We start from the raw sequence: 24,151 nt of genomic DNA on the forward strand, positions 1-24,151 counted from the left end.
TTTAAACGACCCTGAAGTCGCGTACAAGGCAAATCGTTGTAACGTGTAGGTCGCTCCACACTTTACGCAAAACGATACCCTGAAAGGGAATGAACGAACTTAACTTTTGCGAAATCTTATACGGTTTCCCAAAAGTTGGGGGGCAAATGATAGGGATAAATAAATCCTGATTGTGTAATTAAATATTACAGTAATTATACATGATTTGGGCTGTTAGGCCCAATAAGAAGATGTATGACATTCAGACCAAAAAGGTTAACACATTGATCAGGCCTGATGGACCAGATCGGGCCTGATGGAACAAAGAAGGCCCAAAAACCCTGAATATTAATTTCATAATTAATTAATAAGGGAAAAATTAGTTATTGAAAAGAGTCCCAATAAGGACATAAATCCTTGCAGATTAGTCTCTAAGGGACCTAGAAGGATAAGGAATCCGTATCCTACTACTTAGGACTCCAAAGTCCATTCTAATTCAGAGACTTGATCACTAAGTCTCCTATATCAAGTCCAATTCAAGGACTACCAACATCTATATAAGGGGTCTCACCCTATAAATCATAACTACGTTTTTTGGCTTGATTCACTAATTCAAAGAGATACGTAGGCATCTCGTAAAGGTAGAATTAAGCTACGAAACACGAGAGCAGCCATTAAAGGCCTTGAGCTCCCGAACCTTAGCAATAAATACAGCGAATAGTAACCTTAGTTTTTTATCCATAACACATGACATTCAATTTTAATTCTAAAAAATCTTTTATTATATGGTTAATATAATTTGTATTAGAAAAAGTCTTTTAAATGACATATATTTAATTTAAATTTTAAAAAGTTCATTAGAAGGTGATATTCAAATTAATTTAAAAAATTCATTAAAACATGAATTTAGATTTTTTAAAGTTCATTAAAATATAGTGACATTTAAATTAAATTACAAAAATTCATTAAAATCTGATTTATTCAAAAGTACATGACTTTTTTAGAATTACTTTTGTCCCAAGCAATTACCAAAATCATTCTCAATTATTTACGTGTAATGTGTATATTTGGTAACTTTTTTTGACTCCGACAATGATTAGTGCAGTGGTTAAATTCTTACTCATCATGCGGGAGATCGAGAGTTAGATTTTTTATATGTACATGTATAATCGATTAGCAAAAAGTTAAATAAATTATTGACCATTCGTACATAAATATGTGCTCACAAATTAAAACGTGACAAATGTATTGTCACATCATTTGAGAAGTATTTTGAAAACGGTTTCAAGCTCCTTAAAATTGTTCATAATTTTTTTATTTGATTAAGTAGTATATTTTGAAACATTTTTTAGTTTATTTTATGTATTAAAAAATCTTTGCAAAATTTGCAAAATTTATGAAATTTTGAAGTATCTATCAAAACCTCTACTATTTAGCAATATATATCGAATTTCTGGTTAAATCGAGAGGTCATGCCGTACAAAACGAAAAAATGATGGAAATAATCAAAATTTTAAAATAATTAACCAAAATAATCATTATGAAAACGGTGGTCAATTTTACCGATCGAATACTCCACTATCAATTGGGTAGAAACCCAATTTATATAAGATACTTCACTCATAATTAAGTACAGATCCCCTCCCCTGAGCTAAAATGTCGTCGTCCCACTAGATTATTTACATATTTTTTTCATTTGACACTGTATTTGAAGTCTACTATGAAATATAGTTGTATTATTTATTTTTAGAATTTTGTTTCTTATATAAAAATTTAAATAATATATATATATATATATATTTTTTTTTTTTTAAAGTTAAAATTATTTAAGTGCGTGCTGATCCGTTCAAACACGTGAGAGCATAAAACTTTACTTTAAAACATGAAGACCCAGAACAAAGTCAACCACCGGCCACCAATCTCCAGTCCAGTCCGTGTCTGTCTTAAAAGCATCTTACGATATGTATTCATAAACAGACGCCGACTACCATTCTTTCTCTAACAATCAAAACCTTCTCTTCATTTCCACTACACGTGGCTAATAGTATTTGATCTGCCACGCATGTCCCTGACTACTTATTCTCCGATAAGGCTCCCTACTGCAAGACCATCACTACTTGGGCCTCACTTGTCTTTTTTCAATCCAGTAAGGCCTGGATTAACAACAACTAGAAGAAGCTACCAATCAGTATTGGCCCAGACTGATAATAATATGGAGTTTATTCGTAAGCTAAGTAGCAGTTACTTTATGGATCGGTCCAGTAAGGAGCAGAACGGTGGACTCGAGTCTGTTTCTGGCGGCCGAGATGTTTTTGACCCGAATTCCGATGTACAACCCGATCATCTTGTCATCATGGTCAATGGCATTATTGGAAGGTATATTAATAAATACTTTATTTATCTTTTTTATGTTTGACGATCAAGTCATTTTAACTTTCTTTAACGGTAATATTAATTTAAGTTAATGTTTGTAGTTGTCGGGAATCGAACCTACTTTATACTAACTTCCTAAGGCTATTTATATGTAAGATGTAGTAATTGTTTTGTGTAGTTTGCGGTAAATGATTTTAACCAGATATTGTGATCTCACTTACATTTCTATCATCTATGCGTTGGAAATGTTTTAGATTGTTTATGCATTGTAGTGAAATTTTCGGTCCGGTATAAATGAAATTTGTTCAGATTATGGAAGAATTTTAGTTTTGTGAATGAGTTGCCGAAAAGGTGTCAATGTGGCGAAGAACTTCGTGTCAAATTTATGTGCTGTCAGAAGACTTAAAATGTTGTTAATTGAAGAATCAATATTACAAAAGCTTAAAATATATTATCTCCAAAAATATTACAAGCCAAAGTTAAATTGTTTGCTCGGTTTTGAATTCATGGAATGCTTGTCAGAAATTCCTCTTATGAATTGAAGACTAAGATTTATACGTGGAAACCTCTCTTGAAGTTGAGGGTTCAAAACCATGGAACAAACTTTGATTTTTTTTTTACTAAAATGATAATAATGGTTACACTATTCTCTTAGAGTTGTAAAGTAACACCTGAGCTACAACTCTGAGGACTTTATAACCTAGACGAACTTCCCTTGCCTAGTTGCAGTTGCAACTGCTGAACAAACTCCTATTGCTACCACGGAACAATTTGCAATGGCTCACAAGGTAGTTCCCTACTAGGTGTACTTTTTAGAACATATAAAGCGGAAGAAAATAATTTGGTGCATTTCATAATGAATGATGAAGTAGGTATTTATAGGAGAGGCGGAAAAGAAGTGTGAGTGTAGGTGGTGATGATGGGTAATATAGGAGGTGATGAGGAGTGTTTTAGTTTAGGAAAGTAACGTGTGTGTGTTGGGGGGGGGGGGTCGCACCTACTAAAAAATATGCTTTCTACTTTGTAAATTTTACTACGAACTTTACTTGTATCCACCCCAATATCAATTAATTAGGCCATCGAAATTTTGGAATAGCAGTTACATCAGAATCCATTGCCTACTCTCTGTTTTTTACGAATCCAGAGTATACGCCATACCTTTGTGGCTTTGTTAGAGTCTTTCTCTCTCAAACACTCATGCACTATGCCTTTTATGATGAAGTGATATTTATGATGGCATGACTTGTTATTTAGGAAAGGCTGCATGAGATTATTTATTTTACATCTGTTATATGTTCAGTTCTGAAGATTGGAGATATGCAGCTGAGCAATTTGTAAAGAAGCTCTATGGCAAAGTTGTAGTTCATCGTAAGTTCTTGTTTTAGCTTCATCTTACATATCTATTTTTATTTAAAAATTTAGCATTCCCTTACATATTCTAATGCTTCAGATTCATATAATGAAGGCTCATATTTTAAAATTAAGAACTACACACTCATACACAGACACACCCTCACACATGTACTATTTTACTCGCAACCTTAACTTCTTTACCATAACATCCACATTCAACATTCTCATTCTAAATATTGTTTTGTAATGTTGGTAGAATAACATGTAAACTTAAGTTTCAAGTAATATTTGTCTTAAATTTTTTGTGTATATTTATGTATCATTCTTTGGATTTGTAAATAGCAAATTGACTTCCATTCTTGAATAATCCCCCTACTGTTCGTGATCAATAATATGTAGGCTTCCATCCAAATCATATAACCTGTTCTAAATGGAATGAATAAGCATGAAACTTGCAATAAATATAGCATTCATGCCAGAATATAGTTTATGATGCTGATTGGATAGTATATAGGCGGTTTGTTCAGCTTATCTTGTAGTAAACATTTGAAGAAAAAAATTCATGGTTTTGTCCTGCTTTGGTTATAGTTATAGTAACTCGTATGTAGTCAACAATTTGCATTTTAGGCTTTTATTTACTCAGTACTGGACTAGTGGTTAACCAGAATACTGAAGTTTCGTTTAGATATGTTTTATAATTTATATTTTGATTCATTTTCAAGCTATACTTCTGCTACTTGCAACTGGTCTAAATCTATCTCCTTAATAGTTGGATAACGTGTAAGTTTATCATGCATCGAAATATTTTTACTTTGTTAGAGCAGGCAGCGAGTGCAATTCGTTAAGGTTGACTTTTGATGGTGTAGACCGAATGGGGGAGAGATTATCTGAAGAGGTAAAACCCAGTAATATTATTTGTTCTCGAAGTGATTTATGTAATCAGAAGTTAGTCGTATGAATTCCTATACATAAACTATCTTGTGTATGGTGTAGGTATTGGACGTTGTCACACAATGGCCTGAAGTAAACAAGATATCCTTTGTAGCTCACTCGTTGGGCGGTCTTGTTGCGAGGTATGCTGTAGGGAGGCTCTATCAGCATCACGGAGCTAAAATTGCTGGATTGGAACCTATAAATTTTATAACAGTAGCAACACCACATCTTGGTTCTGGGGGAAATAAACAGGTATGCGGGTCTATATAAATGCTTCCATTTTTTTATTCTTTTTTTTTCATGATGAAAATGTGTAGCATACGTGTTAAATTACTACACACATTTTTCAAGAGTCAATTGAAGAATTACTATTGTGTAACAAGTTATATTCTTGCGGTGATCATTTTGGGTGTAGTTTTGAAAGCTTAGCTATTGGTTTTTAAAGTGTTATTAAAAGGAAAATCATAAGGCTTGTTTGATATGTTCTTTGCTTTGAAATATGAAATTACATTATTGTGATTTTTATTTGTACTATATCATAACTTAAAAGTAAATGCAACTTAGTAGAGATCACTGATCTTTTCATTTAAATTTCTATCTTCTAAATGGATTGCAGAATTGAAATTTTAAAAAATGAACTAAGAACAGGCTACACAGATTAAATAAAAATTTAATTATTAAGGTTATGCATAAGTAGCGAAAGCAAAAACTTTCAACACAATCGAACAAAAGAAAAGGACATGATTGTTGAGGAATGGAAGTGGAAAAGATCTATATGTGTTATTAAATAGTTTTTATGTATTTAGTTTAGAGATAATTAAAATTATGTGTTTATATGTTTTATATGTGGGGTTAGTAGTTTATTGATTATGTAGGTTATTTTAAATAAGTCAAGTGTTAGCGGGCCTAGGTCCATTAGTATTGTTATTAGGTTTTTTAACTCCTATATAAGTCATGTAATCCCCACATATTATTGACACTTTGATTATACACCCTTCTTGAGAGCATCAATGGTATAAAATTTGGAATTTTTGCACAGTTAACTTATATTCATTTGGGAGGTAAAATAGACATTCTTTAAAGCTGCCGAGATTTATTAAAATTTTATATGCCATCGCATATTTGGTGGTTCATGGTTCGTGTTTTGTGGGTTATTCCTTAATAAATCCTGTATTTTGGTACAATGTTTTTTACTTTTTTTTTTCTTTTCCTCGATTGTGATTTTTGCTACTTAAAAATGACTTCCCTATATCATTAATTTTTTTTTTTGCTTTGACAGCTTCCATTTCTTGGTGGTCTTCCTTTTCTTGAGAAACAAGCCTCTCAAACTGCACACCTGATAGCTGGAAGATCAGGGAAGCATCTTTTTCTAACTGATAAAGATGATGACAGGCCTCTCCTCCTCCAAATGGTTTATGACCTTGATGATCTTAAATTCATGTTAGCAAGCATTTTTTCAGTACTTTTCACTCAAACAGACTCCCTTATCCCAAATAATAATGTTGCGGATCTTGAATGTTAACATTATCGTTTCCAAACTTTTGTAGATCAGGTTTGCGGTCTTTCAAACGTCGTGTGGCATATGCAAATGCAAACTATGACCGTATCCTTTTTATATATTCTTTTCTAAACTAAACCTGAACTTTTGACAGGATAACCAAAATATTTATTATTGTCTATCTTGACTAATTTTAAGACGTGGTTGGGTGGAGAACATCATCAATTCGACGTCAGCATGAACTTCCACAGGTTGGTTTCTTTGGCGCCACTTAAGATTTATAAACAGGGATAATTTGTTGCATCAACTCCCTTAACATTACCATTTTCTAGACGGATCTTCTTGTCGGAGATGAGAAGTACCCACATATAGTACATATCAACCGAGAAACAACTGAAAATATCCAGAGGGGGGCATCATCCACAGTCAACAAAATCAGCACACAGACAGATGACGTAGAAGGTTTTTCAAATTATTTTCAATGCAATTATAAGGAATCTTCATTATTTGGTAGATTATGATGTGCATGGACTTACATAAATGCCGTGGTCTCGTGGAGTCGGTATCCTATTTATATTGTGTTTCTTATATGGATACTTGTGAATTTTGAATTCTGTTTTAGACAAAGAACCTTTTACATTGCAGCAAGGAACAAAAATTATCCAAAATCTTGTCACCTATGCCCGAGAAATAAAACTATATGCGGAATATTGAACACTCCGTTCCTCTCCCTGTCTTTTTTTTGCCAGATTAGTCTATCTCTGTCTTGTGAAAAAATATACTAAACTTGGTTCCTAGAGTGTTAATTTTTTGGGTTCCACCTGATCTTTTCCTAAATTACACAATTTTGGAAATGCACCTTGGGTAAGTAAATACATAGATCTTTAAGTTGATCTATCTCAATAACTATCTTTTGTTGAAAACTTCCCTTTTTGTGGTAAATAAATATTACTCCTGTCATTGTAAGTTCAAAAATTAAGATGCAAACATTTTTGTATTCTTCACATGCAGAGGAGATGATCAGAGGTCTTTCTCAAGTACCTTGGGAACGTATAGATGTTAGCTTTGGTAAGAGTAGGCAAAGATATGTTGCACACAGCACCATTCAGGCAAGTCTCTCTAATGAATCCTGTATCATCTTAATGCTCCTTGGGACCGATTTTCCTACCACTTGGCCAACTTTGTTGGGCGTTTATAATATTATTCTTATATGGTTTAAAAATTTCGTGAAGCATATCACTATATTTTTTCTCGCTTGCATTCTTTCTCATCTTTAATCTGCTATGACAAGCTTAGGTTAAAAGCTACTGGTTAAATTCTGATGGCGCTGACGTGGTTCTCCATATGATAGATAACTTCCATCTTTAGCCTCTATCCATCTGGCAGAGGCTTGTCTTCTACCGGTAAGACATGGAAATACGATATTATTGTCCCTTGTGCACGATTTGTCATATTAAGATTTTGATTGCATAGAGATGAAATTGACTTTCCGTAACTAAAGCAAAATTGAAATTAGAGAAAAAAGAGTAAATAAATGGCTGATTTGAACATCTCTAGCAAAGTTTGTGTAGATCTTTTTCCTCTATTAATTTTTTTGCCACATGCTTTGGAACCCCCTTCATAACTCGATTAGTTTCTGCAAGACAATTAAATCATTGTCCAAAATCCATGTGGCCACATTTTGCACTTGTAATTTATGAGTAATTGACCGGGTCGACGATTTGACATATCAATAAACACATGGTTTTATATGCTTGGTTGGGTAGCACCATTAAGTTGGGAATGAATTCTAAAAGAAATATATTGTAGAGAAAAGTTAGGTTTGGCAGTATAAAGTTTAGATTGGCAACTTCTTTAAGAACATACTGCTTAATATAATTTGTTTTATAAATGAATTGATCTTCAAAAGAAATGATGGATTCAGAGATACCTTTAATAGTTACCTCTGCCAGTCTAGAGAATTCCATAGGCTAATCATCTCTCAATCCTTTCATATCAAGTTATGCGTTGTACACAAGCAAAAATAGGTTGATGTTATTCCAAAGACTTGATGGCGGGGTTAGGCTGGACTTGAGGGAGGTAATCTGATGCTTAAGTAACTTAAATAGATGAAATTAATATTGTAAGGATTGGCAGTTTCGTGGGACCATCAGATGCAAATGTGGATGCACGGTTCCAAGTGGGCATATCTGTACTTGCGCAAAAGTTTAGTATACAACCTTCATAAGAAAAGATTATTACTAGATCTTTTGGGCATTCTAGAAATACAATTATCTTACCTGCTCTGGCGCAACCCCTTTTTCTTACCTTGTGACTTGTATCTTTGTTTATCAACATGAAGCTTTCTTTCGTTTGCAGGTTGATGAGGTCATGATCATTAAATTGTACTTGTAGAAAAACAGCAAAAGAAGTTCAAAAAGAACTGCACCACAGAACCAATCATCTGTGGGATTGTCCGCAATCTGGTAAATCGCACAGAGAAAGTACATCAAGCATTGTGAAAAACTGAGTTTGTGAGATCGTTACTTGCCTATTAAAACCTGGTTATGCTTCTTGGGTTTCTTAAGATAAAGTATTGAAAAGCTGGCTTTTGTTGTAACATATAGAAATTCCAGACAGTAGTTCAACTAGTAGTCTGGCTTTTATTTTTGGGGTTATGGCCAATTTACAAATAATACTCTACAACACTTTGCTTACGCGGCGCAGATGCACTGAGGCGTCAACATTTTAAATTTTATTACCAAGATGAGAGACAGAGAGAGGTTTCTGTTATGCCAAAGCCTTGCAGATATTTAAGAAATTTGATGCAATGCAACTTTTTCCCCCTTTCATCTTGATGTTATTATACCACAGCTAGCTGTGTTTGTGAAGCTATTTCACCTGTTCTCTCACAGGTACAAATTTTAATACTCCTGTAGAAAATTTCAAATTTTGTGGGTAATAGGTATACATTTTTTATTCAGTCATCCAGGTTTGAGTCCAGTTTAGTGCTTGGCTTTTTTTAATCAGCTGAATTTCGTAATCTTTTTGGCGGGGATTAAGACTGAAACAACATAATACATGTTTATATATTATATTTAATCAGCTAATTTTCGTAATTTACTGCTTTATTACGCTCTCTCTGTGCAGTGTTCTAAAATACGGGAATCAGAATTAGTCGGTAAAGACATCTTGTAGTGATTAATCGGATAACAATTGAGTAATCGGGATATTAATCGGATATATGAAAAAAAAATAATAATATTAATTTATTAAACTTAATGTATTAATTTAAGAAAATATGTAACAATTAATCGAATTCTAAAGATCGAATTCTTGTAACGATTAGTCGATAGCAATTACAATCCACTGAAGTTAGGATCCAAAAAGAATTTTGTAAAATATTTACATATTTAAGTTTGTTTGTGAAAACTGGAACACGTAACCAGCTGAGGCTGAGGATAAAACTGAAAATTGGGGTATCATCCCAAGGCGGTGTTGCCACATCAGTCATACGTAAAGTGGGGCCGGGACCTCTTCTTTATTGTTTCCACGAGATAAGGTAACAACTTTTATTAGAAAATATCCGTGAATTACTATTTACATTTATTTTGAAACTTCTAAAAGGTATAGTTTCATAATATTTTTTTTTAAATTTTTTTTTTGAATAAAAGTTTAATAAAAATATTGTAAACTTATGCTTTAAATGAGTATGAAAAAGCGTGTCGAAAAGTAATGTATAAAAATCAATGGGACAGTGAGAGACTGGGAGTACATGATATTTAAAAATTATTTTGAAATTTAATTTAAAATACTAGCTTTTTCATTAAAAACACTTGCTCATTCTATTTTGTGATGACAGTGACCCTGTAATATTTCAAACTTAATTACGTTGCCATCGGATGAAAAGCTATAGATACAGCGTACAAGTATCAATAATATAAAATTGACAAGACCTTAGCAGCTTATCAAAAACTCAATAATTAAAATATTTTCTCAAGACTTACAAAATATTACTATACAAGAATTAAAATATTATCTGAAAATTAATTATTTTTACAATTTTTATCATGCAATTTTTTTTTGATAATACATTTTCATTTGTGGCATTCAATCTTGTATTCATTTATGCACATATATTTGGCATCAGGTGAAAAATGCTTTGAATTTATACAAACGTATTAATCGAGAATTTGAGTATAGAAGTACAATTATCAGATAAGATAAGATAAGGCCGCTGAGGTGTAATTACGGTTATAATTTAAAATTAAAAATAATAGGTAAGGCAGATAATGGATAACTATAATATTACATTTAAGTAAATCAGATTAAATACAAATCGAAGCCTTATAATTCGATTCTCGTTCATACCAAAATTTATTATCGAAAAGATAGAAACTATTCAAGTATTATGAAACTCATAATGAGGAACCCCTCGTAATCCTACTTATTATACTACTAGGCTAGTACTACTATAAAACAGGGTTCTTGTGACCTGGGCTTAGTGTACTTCTCATTGTTCACTTTTACACAACACTGGTATGCATCTTTATCCTATTCTTTTTTATGGGTTTTTACTTAATTTGATCATCATTATTATAATCTTTTTTACTCTTGATTTTGATTTGTAAAAATGGGTTTTTTTCATGTTCATTAATATTCTTGATAGGCTTCATTTTTGTGATTATATTATCTTATGTTACAGGGTTTTGAGTATTTTAATGAAAAAGATGATGAAAAGTGCTGTTTTGTTACTGTTTTTTGTGGGGGTTTTTGTGATCCCTTTTAGAGTGGTAAAGATTCTTGCTTTTTTGTAGTTATGATTAAAAGTTTTGATTTTTAATTATAAAGTTGTGGGCTTGATGTTTTTTTTCTTAATTATCTGGGAAAAATGTTGTGTACAGATTGCTGTTGGTCCACCTACCTGTCCTGCTGATGGTAGTAGTGGATGTGGTGATTCAGATGAATGGGAAGGGGAGTTTTTTCCGGGAATTCCGAAGATTAAGTATGAGGTAATTTGGTTATTTGATTATGATGTTTTGAGATTTTGTATTGCAAAGAGTGTGATGGCATTTCAAGATTTATGTGGTTTTGTATGTTTAGGGGCCTTCCACCAAGAATCATTTGGCATTTAAATGGTATAATTCCAATGAAGAGATTTTGGGGAAAACAATGAAGGTTTGTTAATTGTATTATTTTTTGATATTATTGCACGATCGAATTTGTAATTTCTTATAAATGTGTTGATATTTACTTGTTTTACTTTAGGACTGGATGCGATTCAGTGTTGCATTTTGGCACACATTTCGTGGGACTGGAGGTGATCCATTTGGCGCACCTACAAAAGTGTGGCCATGGGAAGATGGTACTAACTCCATCTCTATGGCAAAGAGGAGAAGTAAGTTTGAGAATCACAAATCACTTGGTCAAACTAAAGTGAAATTTATCTGTTGAAGTTGATCAATAAATTGATGATGCAGTGAGAGCAAACTTTGAGTTCTTGGAGAAGCTTGGAGTAGACAGGTGGTGCTTCCATGATAGAGATATTGCGCCTGATGGTAAAACACTGGAGGTAAGTGGTATTCAATTCATGCCTTATTGACTAAAAGCTTCATAGTAAATGCCGTATTGACTAAATGCAACTTCTTAAAATGTACTACCTCCGTCCCAACGGATTCTATACGTGCACTATTTGCACGCATTTCGAGGCTTCTATAAAGTATAGTTTCATAATGTTTTTTGTAATTTTTTTTGTGAATAAAAGTTTAAATATAAAACTTTTATTAAAAAAAAAAAATTTTAAAAAATTATGGAACTATATTTTAAACGAGTATTGAAAAGCGTGCCAAAAATTAATGTATAGAATTGAATGGGACAGAGGGAGTATCATTTTGCAGCTCTTTACTACTTTTCGTAGACTTGATATTTAGCATGCCCAAAGGAAATGGCTGCTTCTCTAAATAGCTTTACTGTGCATACCTTCAAGTGTTGAATGATAGTTTGTCTAGTTTTTTGACATTAATTTACTTAATGATGGTCACAGGAATCCAATGCAAATCTAGATGAAGTTGTAGCTCTTGCAAAGGAGCTTCAGGTATTGCACAGCAGTGAAGATATTTCTTTTTTCATATCACTTAAATCTTCAATGTAATTTTATAAAAAATATACAGTTTATAATATATAATGTAGTGTCTGACTGGACGAAATGGTGTCTAGTTTGAAAACCTGTGGTTCTTATCATAGTTTCTATTAGGGTACAAAAATCCGTCCTCTGTGGGGCACAGCTCAGTTGTTCTTGCATCCTCGCTACATGCATGGTGCTGCTACAAGGTATTTATGGTTTTTAATGCCTGATTTAACAACATAGAACTATTCTAACTACAATATGGTGATCTGTGTCCGCAATTACAGCCCTGAATTGAGCGTCTATGCATATGGTGCTGCCCAGGTTAAAAAAGCTATGGAGGTTGGTAATTTTGGACAGAGTTCTTGAAGATGGTCTTGTTACTTGTATATAACATTGAATTTATAACATCACTCTGTTACAGGTCACACATTATCTGGGGGGAGAAAATTTTGTTTTTTGGGGTGGTCGGGAGGGTTATCAATCTCTCTTGAATACTGATATGGAAAAGGAGCTGAATCATATGGTAAGATGTCATGTACTTTTCCCCTTCTCAAGTAATGGCAATTTCCTATTCGCATTCCAGTTATCTACTTCTGCGCTTGTATTATCTCTTCTCTGTTAATGATCCTATGTTCTAACTTGTGTAAAAGCTTTGCATTCCTTTCTCAAATAAACAATGCCTTTTATTCCTAAAAGGAGGACTTCATTTTATATGTCTACGAGTCCGTAACCTGAACCTTTTTTCATCTTATATTTTGCAGGCTAGATTTTTGGAAGCTGCTGTTGCCTACAAGAAAAAAATAGGATTTAATGGTATTGATCTGTCTACTGATTCCAAGGCCTAAGCACTAAGTAATTGCATTGTAAATTACTAAAAAGTATGTCACAGCTAATAACTATTATCAGTGGCAGAGCCAGAAAGTTTAAAACCGGGGTTGCCGCGAAACATGCAACTTTTTTTTTTGAATAAGAACTACATAGCATGAAGGACAAGAGTTCAGCAAAACATTAATCCACACTTTGTGATCTGAACACACAACCTTTATCACAAACAAAATTAGTTAATGCAACAATTAGTAAAACCTTGTACTACTAGGTTTTTGTAAAAAATCTAGTGTGGGCATATATACCCAAATTAAATTTACCGACCAAAATTATAATTTGGATTTCAGGCTTTTACTTTTTTCTTCCTACTGTTATTTTTCTTGTCAGGGACACTTCTCATTGAACCGAAGCCCCAAGAGCCTACCAAACACCAGTATGTGATTTAAATGGTTCTTTAGTGTTATAGAATGTTTTAGGAACTCTCCTTTTAGTCTTTACATATATTGGTGGGGTCAGGTATGACTGGGATGCTGCAACTTCAGCGAATTTCTTGCGCAAATATGGCCTTGTTGGTAAGTCGTCATCTGTTATTGCACTTTTGTGTATATTTTTTTTTGTATTTGATAATTCAGTTTGTGAACTTTGGGTATCCTTTTTAAGATCATTAGGTTGATGAAGCTTGCTTTTGTAATTAAACATTGTAAATTTTAATTAGTATTTCTCAGTGTTGACGCTAAAAGACGTCAGTAATGTACCTTTTGCAATACCAGTTGAGTCATAGTGATTTTATTGTCTGTACACTCCTTGTGGAGTTCTACCTCCAAAAGTAAAATTAATTTAGTTTGACATGGTCTAAGGATATTTCCTCTGGTCGAGTTCAAAAAAGAATTGTATTAGATATTAAAACTTATAAGCATCATAACATGCTTCTGCTTTAAGCTCTCGTTTTCTTTTGGTCCCGTGGCGAGATTGAGGCTGTGCTGTATAAATCAATCGGAGAGATCAGGAAATATCTCTTTTCACCTTTCTCCTTTCTTTCTTTTCCCTCGAGTTTTCTTCCTGCTTTACCCTTTTTGCTTGAAGTTTAAAAGGATAAGTATTTTTCATATTAGCAGTCAACTAGCAAGGAACTGTGATTAAGGAGTGGAATAAAATTTTAATCACTTGTTCTTAATTTGCAGATGAATTTAAACTGAACATCGAGTGCAACCACGCCACCCTTTCAGGTCACAGGTTTGTGACGTTAACTTGTTAACTTCACTTGGCAAAAAAAAAAAAATAACTTGTTAACTTCAATGCCTACTTTAGTACGTCGTATCAATAAATTTATTAAATAATTCCCTCCATTCCACATAAAGAGTTTCATGTTACAGCATACTTTAATCTTTAGTTCATCAAAAACATCTAACACTTTATTGATGGTCACGGAAAATAAGACATACTCCTGATGGTAAAATATTGGACAAATGAAACAATTTAGTTTTTAAAGAAGGGGGTAATGCAAGTGTTTGTACAGTGGTATCTTAGCTCAAATATATTATTGCCATTTATAAAGTCGTGCATTAAAATTTCAATATACACATGAAGCTGTAAACTATCATATAAGTACAATAAAATGTGAGATTGTAGAATTTTTTGAACTTTAATCTTATACTTGTACAACTTCAAATTTTAAATGAGAAAATCCATCGACATGTATTATATTTTTTGATGTTTTATGTTCATTTATGAATTCAACTAGATGTCTAGATTCTTGAACTTAGAATGAAACTATAAATATCAGGCAACATTAAAGATACTAGATAAATCCCAAATGTAGTTTTTTCTGAAAACATACAAACAGGTTTAATAGTTGTGGTGCGGCAAACGACGTAGATGTTTACCTCTCTGTATAGGCAAGAATATTGAAGGTCAGAGACTGAATCATTAAAATGCATACACATGTTTTTTGTGCAGCTGCCATCACGAGCTTGAAACAGCACGGATAAATGGTTTGCTGGGAAACGTTGATGCTAATACTGGCGATCCTCAGACTGGTAACTGTTTCACTGTGGCATGTCTATTCTCATGGGATGTCCTTCTCAAATCTCAGTTAATAGCTGCCTGCAACAATAACCCACTTATATAATAATGTTGAATCGCAGGTTGGGATACAGATCAATTTTTAATGGATATAGGTGAAGCTACGTTGGTTATGCTCAGCGTTGTTAGAAATGTATGTGTATCATGTACCTATTTTGGGCAAAACACTTAAAAAGTTGGGTATTTACTATATATTTCTTTGTAATTATTTCTTACAGGGAGGACTCTCACCAGGAGGGTTCAATTTTGATGCCAAATTGTAAGTTACTTTTTCTAAGTTGTAAGATTTCTTTTACTGTGGCAGATCCATTGATATGCCTTGTAAAGTTATAATGTGAAGTTCTTTTATGGCACTGTTGTTAGATTGATGGGTGTGCTTAGTTTACAAATTTAGCTAGTCATGTCTTAAAACTGGTTCCTTATCCGTTTCTTTACTGTTGTAACTTTTAAAACTTTTAAGTTTTATGCCTTAGTGATGCCTGTAGTGTAGTGACACTAATAAGTATACATGAATAGGCGAAGAGAAAGCACAGACGTTGAGGACTTGTTTATTGCTCATATTGCTGGTATGGATACCCTGGCCCGTGGTCTGCGAAATGTTGCTAAGATCATTGAGGTGACATTTCTTACTCTTTTCTTACTGTTTCTTTGTATTTAGTGAGTAACTAAACTGGGATATTTTGCATTTGACAAGGATGGTTCTTTGTCTGAGCTAGTTCGTAAGAGATATCAGAGCTTTGACACTGAAATTGGAGCTCAGATAGAGGTAGGTTGAGTCTGTTGCCTCCTCCATTCTCCCCTTCATTAGATGTGTAATATATACGAAAAGTACACCAGGTAATAGATAATCTGCTTATTCGACTAATTTATTGATTCTTATGTGTTTACCCTGAAGGCCGGAAAAGCTGATTTTGAGTATCTTGAGCGAAAGGTCCTGGAGTTTGGAGAACCCAGAGTTCCTTCTGCTAAGCAGGTACGAGCTCATCATGTTCTATCATGTGACCCTAGCTGAGTTTTTACTTGCTGAGATTTGAATCAAACTAAATGAGTTTGTGCTAGAGTTCAGTCTTAAACATAGGCTTGACTTCAATGACTTTTGGAGCACCTGATGTTGCTTGAGAAGTAACTGCTTATGTTTATGCGTAATTTGACAAGTATCTGACTTGAAAATCAATTTGAATTGATTCAGTTGGTGGGTCATTTAATTTATAGACAAATACAATATATGAACTTACAACCTCCCGATTATTGATCACATCAAATGTATTTTAAGGTTAAGTGTGAAAAATAGTCTTGTATATACTGAAATTTGGTAAATATCAAAGTTTAGTCAAAACAAAAACAATCAGCCGAGTTTTCGATGGTAATTTTTAAAAATTAAATTATTTGTTTTTGAGCTCTTTGGTAGTGGGCATACAAAAATGCTAAGTTGTGACTTGTGAGCTTGTCTGGATAGAGTAGTTACCATTGAAGATAGTTAAAGCCGTGCGTAGCTGGATAATGTATCAATTATATATTGTTTTGGAAACAAATTCGTACTACAAAGCAACTTATAGAAGTGCTGATTCTAAGGTTATGTATATTTTTGCAGGAACTAGCAGAGATGATTTTCCAGTCTGCACTGTAAAAAAAAGGAAATTTTGCTGCCACCAGCATGAGCCAATAGTGTTTAGTAATAATTGTACGATGCTTAGCTATCAGAACTGTAAGCCGTCGGTTTGACAATGTGGTTTTCATAGTGAAGTAAATATTTTGAACTAGAACTTAAGAAGAAATTGGATGTTGATTTATGCATTTTTGTGCAAATCATCTTTCAATATGTGCTTTTTCCTATGGTGAAGTTGTGTTGGCCATGTTGCAGTTTTTGCCATGCTGAGCATTTTTGTATCTTGGCAAATGACAGAGAACAGTGTTTCCTATCGGAGTTAGATCTTTAGGGGCATTTGGTTCACCCTGATTTCCGAAATTGGAATCTTAATTTCATGTTGGTGTTTAGCGGAGAGAATTAGTGTGTTTGAATGTCAAACCTCGTTCTCAATAACTGGGTAACTCATTTCCCATTGTTTTCATTCCCAATCCCCTATTCTTGATTCTCATTCTCATCAACAATACAAAGACCCCAATGTCCTCTAGTACCTAGCTAATTGTTCTTTTTTCCATGCAAGCCAAGATCAAATAGTTATGGTTATTAATTTAAATTGAGTATTTGTATGGAAACAGCTTCTACTATTGAAAGTAGGGGCAATGCCTACTTACATATTACCGGCTTAGTAGCTTTTTCCATGGAAAAATGATTTGGCGAGGCTGAACTGTTTGGTAAAAATGGAAAAATGAACTGACATGCTGATCTAGTAGGCTTATTAACAACAGTTATATTCTATTCTAAAAAAAACAGTTGTATTCTGGGCAAGTAACTTGCATATTGTTTGCTAAGCTACATATTTCTATTTGAATGTTTGTATGTAAAAGTAATTGATTAGATATATATTTTAAAAAAACTACAAAACCTGTACTTGTGTCCATTGCATTTTTTATTTTTACTCCAGAGTCGACAGTTAAACTAAGAGTAAGATTATAAAAACATTATTTTTTTACTAGAAGACAAAGCTTACACCTAAAATGTGTTCATTAGTCTATTATGTTTGATAATGAAATGAGGGTATTTATATTTTAATTGTATTAAACATATCTTCAATGGACCACATTTTATGAAAACAAGTGTAAAACTGAAATAATATTATAAAGAGGGCCTGAATCAAGATTTCTTACAAAAACATCAGACAAAAAGAAGGTAATAGCTTTGCTAGATACAGCTAGAGCAAATTAGCAAGTATGAAGACCCAGGACGCCAGATGCATGCTATATATTCAATGAAATATGTCATTTTATCAGCAGTATACTAAAAAAATCATTAACACCACAAGAAACATCTTTTCAGCTTTTCTATCCCATCACAAACAGTAGCATCACTTTCTCCAAGCAGAAGAAACTTCGAGTTCTTGTTTCATCCAAGATTTAACCACCTCCAGACTTCAGAGTGTTACTCAGCCTGTGTATAAAAATATTACAATAAATTTCATTATAATAATCTTTATAATCAGATATTAACATCCGAGATATAAATACTACTATTCTTTCACTGTGATAGCAATCAATCAGAGATTATACTGTGATCTAAAATAACAATGTTGTGATTTGGTAGCATTACCAAAGTAGCAAATCAAACAAAGGTATAGTTTTATTGTGGGAGACGGGATAAAGTAATAGGTATCAGAATCCCAGTCATGGTATTTAAAGATTCAATACTCAACCTTTATGGCCTTATATCCTTGCAGAAATTTGTTGCTGATAAAAGATTATATGCAAATGCTCCATATAAAAATCATTTTTCAGAAGAAAACATGTAACTAATTTATTTCTTATCATCAAAGCGAGAGGAAAAAAGGTAATGCTTACTACAGGCTAAAAAAGAGAAATGTACTTCAAATTTGAGCAAGAATATATAAAATGCAGAACAATAACCCCAGATGTAACTGAAGGAGCATTTTAAGGTTGGCACAGTGCCTTTTTTAAAATTAAGTTTAAAATTAATCTTACCAGTCTAATCCTTCGAAGAGTCCCTCTCCTTTAATGGCAGATGTTTTGAAAATAGACCATTGGCGATTTTTAATTTTGTGCAACTCTAGTGCTTCTGTGATTGCAGCATCATCAAGTGCACCTGGAAGATCCTGGAAGCCAATATAAAGAAAAGACTCATTACATAAGAGCATCATTATCATAAGAACCTACCACCTAGGGATTGGGCTAGCAATTAGGCAGCCTAACAGGGACAAGTGCCAGGGAGATAGGATTCATTACAGATTTTTGAGGCGTGAAACTGTAAATCAATTCTGTACTAAAAATCATTTAACTCCGCTATAATATAATTACAATTATTACAATAAGCCTAAGATACATATAACATACTCCATACTAAAATATGGCCTAAATGTTCGCATTTTTACGGTTCGGCAGCTAACAAAGGTACTTGTAAGAGTTCAAGGTGGGCCATCGTATACGCTCGCGTATGAGTGGCTCCGCCCCTGGTCACAGCTGGCTGTGCCCAGTCAGCATAACTAATGCGAGTTTTAGGTTCTAGTAAATGAAGCTAAAATAACTTACAATTTTATGGACAACCTATGTGCATAACGGATTTGATCTTAATATTGGTACGTACAATACAAACAATCACCAGATAAAGTAAGATTACCTGCTTGTTTGCGAAAATAAGAACGACAGCACCTCTTAACTCTTCTTCCTGCCAATAGAACACATGGATACATATAGTACATATTCAGCTTGCAAACTCGAGCTTAAAAATTAACTCTTTCATCTTAACATAATAAACAAAAAAAGTACAGCGCTACCATCCAACAAATGAAGTTTAAAACTAGGGAAGAAGTAGTTTAGGAAGAGAGGAGACTCCCCCCCCCCTTTTATGTTCATTTCAAGAAAGGATCATAACAGATTCTATGAGTATCTTATAAAGTTAATGATCAGTCAGTCTCAGACCTCAACCTACCATCACATGCAAAATTTTGGATTTAAACGTCTTTACAATTTTATGAGAAAAGAAGTTCTCTTGAAAGTTTTAGAATTATATCCCGACTCCAGAGTATTCACTTCTTTTAAGAAACCCAAAACTATCTTATGTATCACCGCTCTGAAAACATTCAAGTCTTTCATGCTAACCGGCAGTAATTGACAAAACAGCTGAAAGCTTAAGATGGTTACCATTGGGCTAATTAAAACAAATTGATACAAAGAAAAAACTAAAGTACCTCCAGAATTGCGTGAAACTCCTCTCTCGCAATTACCAGTCTGTCCGTGTCACTCGAATCAACAACATAGATTATGGCTTGAGTATTTGGAAAATAGCATCTCCAATATGGCCTGTACGAACCAAAATGTCAGCTAATCAAATTGTCAAAGGATGAAATCTAAGACTTTCAATTCCATTATGCGATGTTCAAAAGACGTAAAGCACATTAGTATGCAGCATGTTATGAAATTTAATTAAATCTTATTGGGTCCAGTATGCAGGTAAAAGTTATCAAGTCTAAATTAATACATGTAGATCTTGCACAGATAATTCAAAAAGTTCAGTAGGGGGATTGCATACATCTGTTCAAGCATGTACATCTCATTCTACTGCAAGCAATGATAGAATTTAATTCAATCCTAGTAATGGTGGGTCGGTGGTGCAAAAAAAGTATTTATTTTTTGGATAGGAGGTAGTGTGGCTAGTTATGTAGGAATCAGGATGCATTTTATAATACCAGCCATACTCTGGGAAACATGAGAGGAGCGTACTGGGGGTGATGAGAGGGACGACGGATAGCATGAAATGAGCAGCTGTGGCTAGAGACAGGGGAATGATAGTATAGGGGTGTTGGGTCTAGAGGGTTTCTTTGTTATTTTATTTTAGTGTACAATATCCTGGTACTATTTTTCCCCTATTGAAGTGCATGAATGTGTTCATTGTTAAATTCAAGGGTGTTCTCAGCAAAAGCCTCTCAAGTCTTACAAGTGGAGGTGATGTCTGCATAAATTTTACCCTCCCCGGACTTTACGAACAGGATATAAACTGGCTAGATTTTGTTTTCCTCATCTGAACAATCTGGCCACATTTCAGCTAGTTTTTCCATGAGTTAGTTTTCAGTGAAATGATATTCGGTTCAACTTCATATGATAATTGGTAACGTGCACATTAAGCTTAACATACATTAATTTGCATCAAAATTATAAACTTAATTTAGCTAAATATTACTGAAAGCACAATGAGAACACCTAATGGAAATGTTACCTGATACTAGTCTGTCCACCTGCATCACATTTTTACAAAACAAAACAAATAATAATCATTAGATTATCAGTTAACAGTCAAATGATATAGATTAAGTAGAATATGACAGTGCCACAATTATATAGCTATCCTATCCTTGCCAAATCCATAATATGAAAATCAACTGCACTTACTGATAAGCATCTAACCAGACAAATTTAAACACCAAACAAAGTATATGTGATACTTGACAATATATTGAAAGATTATAAGTTTCTGAAACCATAATTATTCAACACAGAATAAAACATGATCGCACAAAAGAATTGGTTCCAAGTAGATCCAATAATATTACAGATGGATTGCAACTTTGAAATCTCATCAGTTCCGCTAACTTGTTTAGTTAAAGAAGAAAGTCAGCGGACAATTGGTATTACAATGCTCGTCTCTTCATATGTATGTGTTTGATGGTGCAAGTACTAGATTCAATTTGGTCGAAGCACCGTAAGCTATCCCCCTTCTAACTTGCAAAATCCAAAACTCAGTTTTCAAGGTCAATGGAATAGTAAATCATAATGTCATTTTACAACTGGAAAACTATAAGGTCCAGTTCTCTTTGAAAAAAAATTAAGTCCACATTCCCAAGATGTTGTTGCTTGAAATTGCTTCAGAGAAAACCAAAGAAGACTCGATGGTTATCAACCTAGCATCGTAATCGTAATATTGAAAATAAACAATAAAAAAGGTAGACAGCCAGATCTGACTTGACCCTCCACAGACTTAACATTGAATTACTGAGTTATTGTTTACAAGGCCATTTCTATGCTAAAACTTTAAAGTAGCAACATGTATATTCAAACTGAAAATGGTACATAATATGTCTGTTTAAATGCTTCGTTACTAGAAAACCCAAATGGATCTTGCAGATTTGCATGCTTCAAAAATTCAAAATTAGAAATCGGTAATTTCAGTAGTACGAGCTAACTTCTTTCCCTTGATGGTAGATGTTCTACATATTCACAAAATCATATATATAAAAAAAAATTGTCATTTTACTTAATTAAGTAGTCACAAATTAATGATTTTCAATATTTCAAGTATTATACCAAATATCAGACGCAACTGATCTCTACGAAAACATAAAAAAACTTATCTCATATAATAATTTTTTAATATTATTCCCAAGCTAATATCATACATCAAAGTATACCAACATACTGCTGAACACATTATACAATTCTATAAGAGACCAATTCACAAAAAGGAAAAGACGAGTAAGAAGCAGTACATACCAAGATCCCACACTTGAAACTTAATGTTGTTATATTGCACGGTCTCTACATTAAACCCGATCGCTGCACCACAAACATTCCACATCAATCAATCAACATATCCATCTAAGCTAGAAAAACATAATTAGCTAGTTCTCAATAAAACTAAGCTTCGAATTATAACACATTTGCATCTTAAATAACGCCACAACATACGTATTTATACAAAAACAAATAAACAAAGAAAGGAATACCAACTTGGGATCGTGGAGACGACTTCCCCCATCTGAAGGCGATCTGATCAAAACGTAAACCCGAAAATAAACTAATCAATAAACAATTAACAAATTGGAGCTACAGTTAAATAAAATTACAAAAGTTGAGGGGGTGAAATGTACAGAGAATGGTGGTTTTGCCAGCATTGTCGAGCCCGAGAACGAGGATCCGAGCTTCTTTGTTGCCGAAGAGTGATGAGAACAATTTCGTAAACACTATCCCCATCTATAAGTTACTAGTGATTGTATGTTTTTAAGATCAGATCTGTGTGATTGTGTAATTGCGGTTTAAAGCAGAACCCTAGACCTGACCCCTGTTTATAATTGATGCACAACAATTACAATTAGAAGATTGTGATTTGTGTAAGTGTGAATTTAAATAAAACGAGATTAAATTATGTAATTAAAAACGGAAAGAATTAAATTGAGCAGAGAAAATAAAAAGATAGAAAGATAGAAAAATAGAAGGGTGACTTACTGAAGAGGAAAGGGGGAGGTTCTGCGGGGAGAGTGGTGGTGGTGGTGGTGGTGGTGGTGGTGGTGATCTGGTTCTGAGGGGTGTTTGTTTTGTTAATTGAGTATTGAGTACTACTTAACGTAATCACACGAAGTAAAAATATGAACTCACAATTAAAAAAAAAGGATATTAAAATGAAAAATACACGAGTGAGTTTGGTAACATGAATTGGAACTACACATAAACTATGATAAATTAATTTATCGATATATATTATTTTTAATTTCTTTTAATCTATATGTAGGTATATATAGGTCGAGAAGATTATTAATTATTTTAATGCAATGTATGCCGAAAAAATTAATTGATTATTGTAGCAAAAGTAATTAGTGTCAGAATTGTTGGACGATCGAATTAATAATTAGCATGATTTTATGAAAATGAGACGAAAGGTGACATTATTTAGCTTTCTCAAAACAATGTCTTTAAAACAAGAATAACATCGTATAACTATATGGTTTCAAAAAAAAACATCATATAACTATATAATATAAGAAGGACAAATACATGACAAATGTTTAAAAGAAGTTACGTCACAATCTTATTTTAAAAGTATGTCTACGAATAAATATATATTTTGATGTACGATAGAATTATTAATTTATATATGATATGGGACTTGTATGTTCTAATAAAAAAATGTTATTTAATAAATTTAACAAATTATTAATTTATAATAAAGGACCTGAGTCAGGATTATTAAATTAATCGATATTATTAAATTATCAAATATTAATTTATCGAGTTTTAACTATAAATGAATCTAGGAATGTTATTGTAAAAAATAATTTTCATTTTTACTGATTTTAAATTAAAGTAAAATTATGTTGTTGCTTCATATTTTCTAATTTATAAAATTACTTTTACCTGACACATAAATAGTAAATTTATATGTAGTTTTTAAATTACAAGTTAAATCCTCTCTATAAACATAAGGTAAATATTTGATAATTATGATAAATTTTTACATAAATATGCATCTGCAAAAAAGGAACATAACAAGGTTAAGAAATTGAAGGACGATAATAGAGTTCAGAGGGAAACAAAATAGGAGATTCAGGAGGGAATTACATGATATTGTGATAATTTTTTCGTACTTCAAATTTGGAGGAATG

The 24,151-nt window shown here is 33.0% G+C and overlaps 3 protein-coding genes across 3 annotated transcripts; 2 read left to right on the forward strand and 1 right to left on the reverse strand.

Moving 5' to 3' along the window:
- Window positions 1–1,871: 1,871 nt before the first annotated feature.
- On the forward strand, window positions 1,872–9,102 carry LOC141708779 (putative lipase YDR444W). Its single transcript, XM_074512555.1, has 11 exons — window positions 1,872–2,355; window positions 3,653–3,720; window positions 4,530–4,600; window positions 4,699–4,890; window positions 5,918–6,078; window positions 6,186–6,241; window positions 6,335–6,387; window positions 6,469–6,598; window positions 7,148–7,245; window positions 7,433–7,539; window positions 8,495–9,102. Exons 1-10 carry the CDS (start codon window positions 2,042–2,044, stop codon window positions 7,502–7,504), a joined length of 1,215 nt encoding a protein of 404 aa, XP_074368656.1. The 5' UTR covers window positions 1,872–2,041; the 3' UTR covers window positions 7,505–7,539; window positions 8,495–9,102.
- Window positions 9,103–10,505: 1,403 nt separating this feature from the next.
- Window positions 10,506–16,982, forward strand: LOC141708780 (xylose isomerase). The gene is made up of 21 exons (XM_074512556.1): window positions 10,506–10,654; window positions 10,821–10,908; window positions 11,020–11,127; window positions 11,219–11,293; window positions 11,384–11,513; window positions 11,596–11,687; window positions 12,159–12,209; window positions 12,369–12,445; window positions 12,527–12,581; window positions 12,664–12,765; window positions 13,004–13,055; window positions 13,455–13,500; window positions 13,584–13,639; window positions 14,249–14,300; window positions 15,024–15,103; window positions 15,212–15,282; window positions 15,368–15,408; window positions 15,666–15,765; window positions 15,844–15,915; window positions 16,045–16,122; window positions 16,741–16,982. Exons 2-21 carry the CDS (start codon window positions 10,837–10,839, stop codon window positions 16,774–16,776), a joined length of 1,446 nt encoding a protein of 481 aa, XP_074368657.1. The 5' UTR covers window positions 10,506–10,654; window positions 10,821–10,836; the 3' UTR covers window positions 16,777–16,982.
- Window positions 16,983–17,868: 886 nt separating this feature from the next.
- LOC141708781 (ADP-ribosylation factor 1) lies at window positions 17,869–23,158 on the reverse strand. The gene is made up of 9 exons (XM_074512557.1): window positions 22,998–23,158; window positions 22,643–22,833; window positions 22,503–22,541; window positions 22,266–22,328; window positions 20,995–21,013; window positions 19,970–20,081; window positions 19,399–19,446; window positions 18,747–18,877; window positions 17,869–18,198 (listed from the first exon to the last, which is right to left on the reverse strand). The coding sequence occupies exons 2-9, from the start codon at window positions 22,743–22,745 to the stop codon at window positions 18,165–18,167; spliced, it is 549 nt and encodes a 182-aa protein (XP_074368658.1). The 5' UTR covers window positions 22,746–22,833; window positions 22,998–23,158; the 3' UTR covers window positions 17,869–18,164.
- Window positions 23,159–24,151: the final 993 nt, after the last annotated feature.

Source organism: Apium graveolens, chromosome 2 (genome assembly GCF_009905375.1).
Source record: "Apium graveolens cultivar Ventura chromosome 2, ASM990537v1, whole genome shotgun sequence".
Lineage (NCBI taxonomy): Eukaryota > Viridiplantae > Streptophyta > Magnoliopsida > Apiales > Apiaceae > Apium > Apium graveolens.

Excerpts from the sequence above, each read along its gene's own strand:
- LOC141708779 (XM_074512555.1), top strand. The coding sequence starts at position 2,042 with ATGTCCCTGACTACTTATTCTCCGATAAGGCTCCCTACTGCAAGACCA. Across the intron at positions 4,891-5,917 it reads GTTCTGGGGGAAATAAACAG|CTTCCATTTCTTGGTGGTCT; the intron begins GTATGCGGGTCT and ends TTGCTTTGACAG. Across the intron at positions 6,242-6,334 it reads TGCAAATGCAAACTATGACC|ACGTGGTTGGGTGGAGAACA; the intron begins GTATCCTTTTTA and ends ACTAATTTTAAG.
- LOC141708780 (XM_074512556.1), top strand. The coding sequence starts at position 10,837 with ATGAAAAAGATGATGAAAAGTGCTGTTTTGTTACTGTTTTTTGTGGGG. Across the intron at positions 12,446-12,526 it reads ATGCATGGTGCTGCTACAAG|CCCTGAATTGAGCGTCTATG; the intron begins GTATTTATGGTT and ends CCGCAATTACAG. Across the intron at positions 15,916-16,044 it reads AAATTGGAGCTCAGATAGAG|GCCGGAAAAGCTGATTTTGA; the intron begins GTAGGTTGAGTC and ends TTTACCCTGAAG.
- LOC141708781 (XM_074512557.1), bottom strand. The coding sequence starts at position 22,745 with ATGGGGATAGTGTTTACGAAATTGTTCTCATCACTCTTCGGCAACAAA. Across the intron at positions 22,329-22,502 it reads AGTCGTCTCCACGATCCCAA|CGATCGGGTTTAATGTAGAG; the intron begins GTTGGTATTCCT and ends TTTGTGGTGCAG. Across the intron at positions 19,447-19,969 it reads AGTTTCACGCAATTCTGGAG|GAAGAAGAGTTAAGAGGTGC; the intron begins GTACTTTAGTTT and ends TTCTATTGGCAG.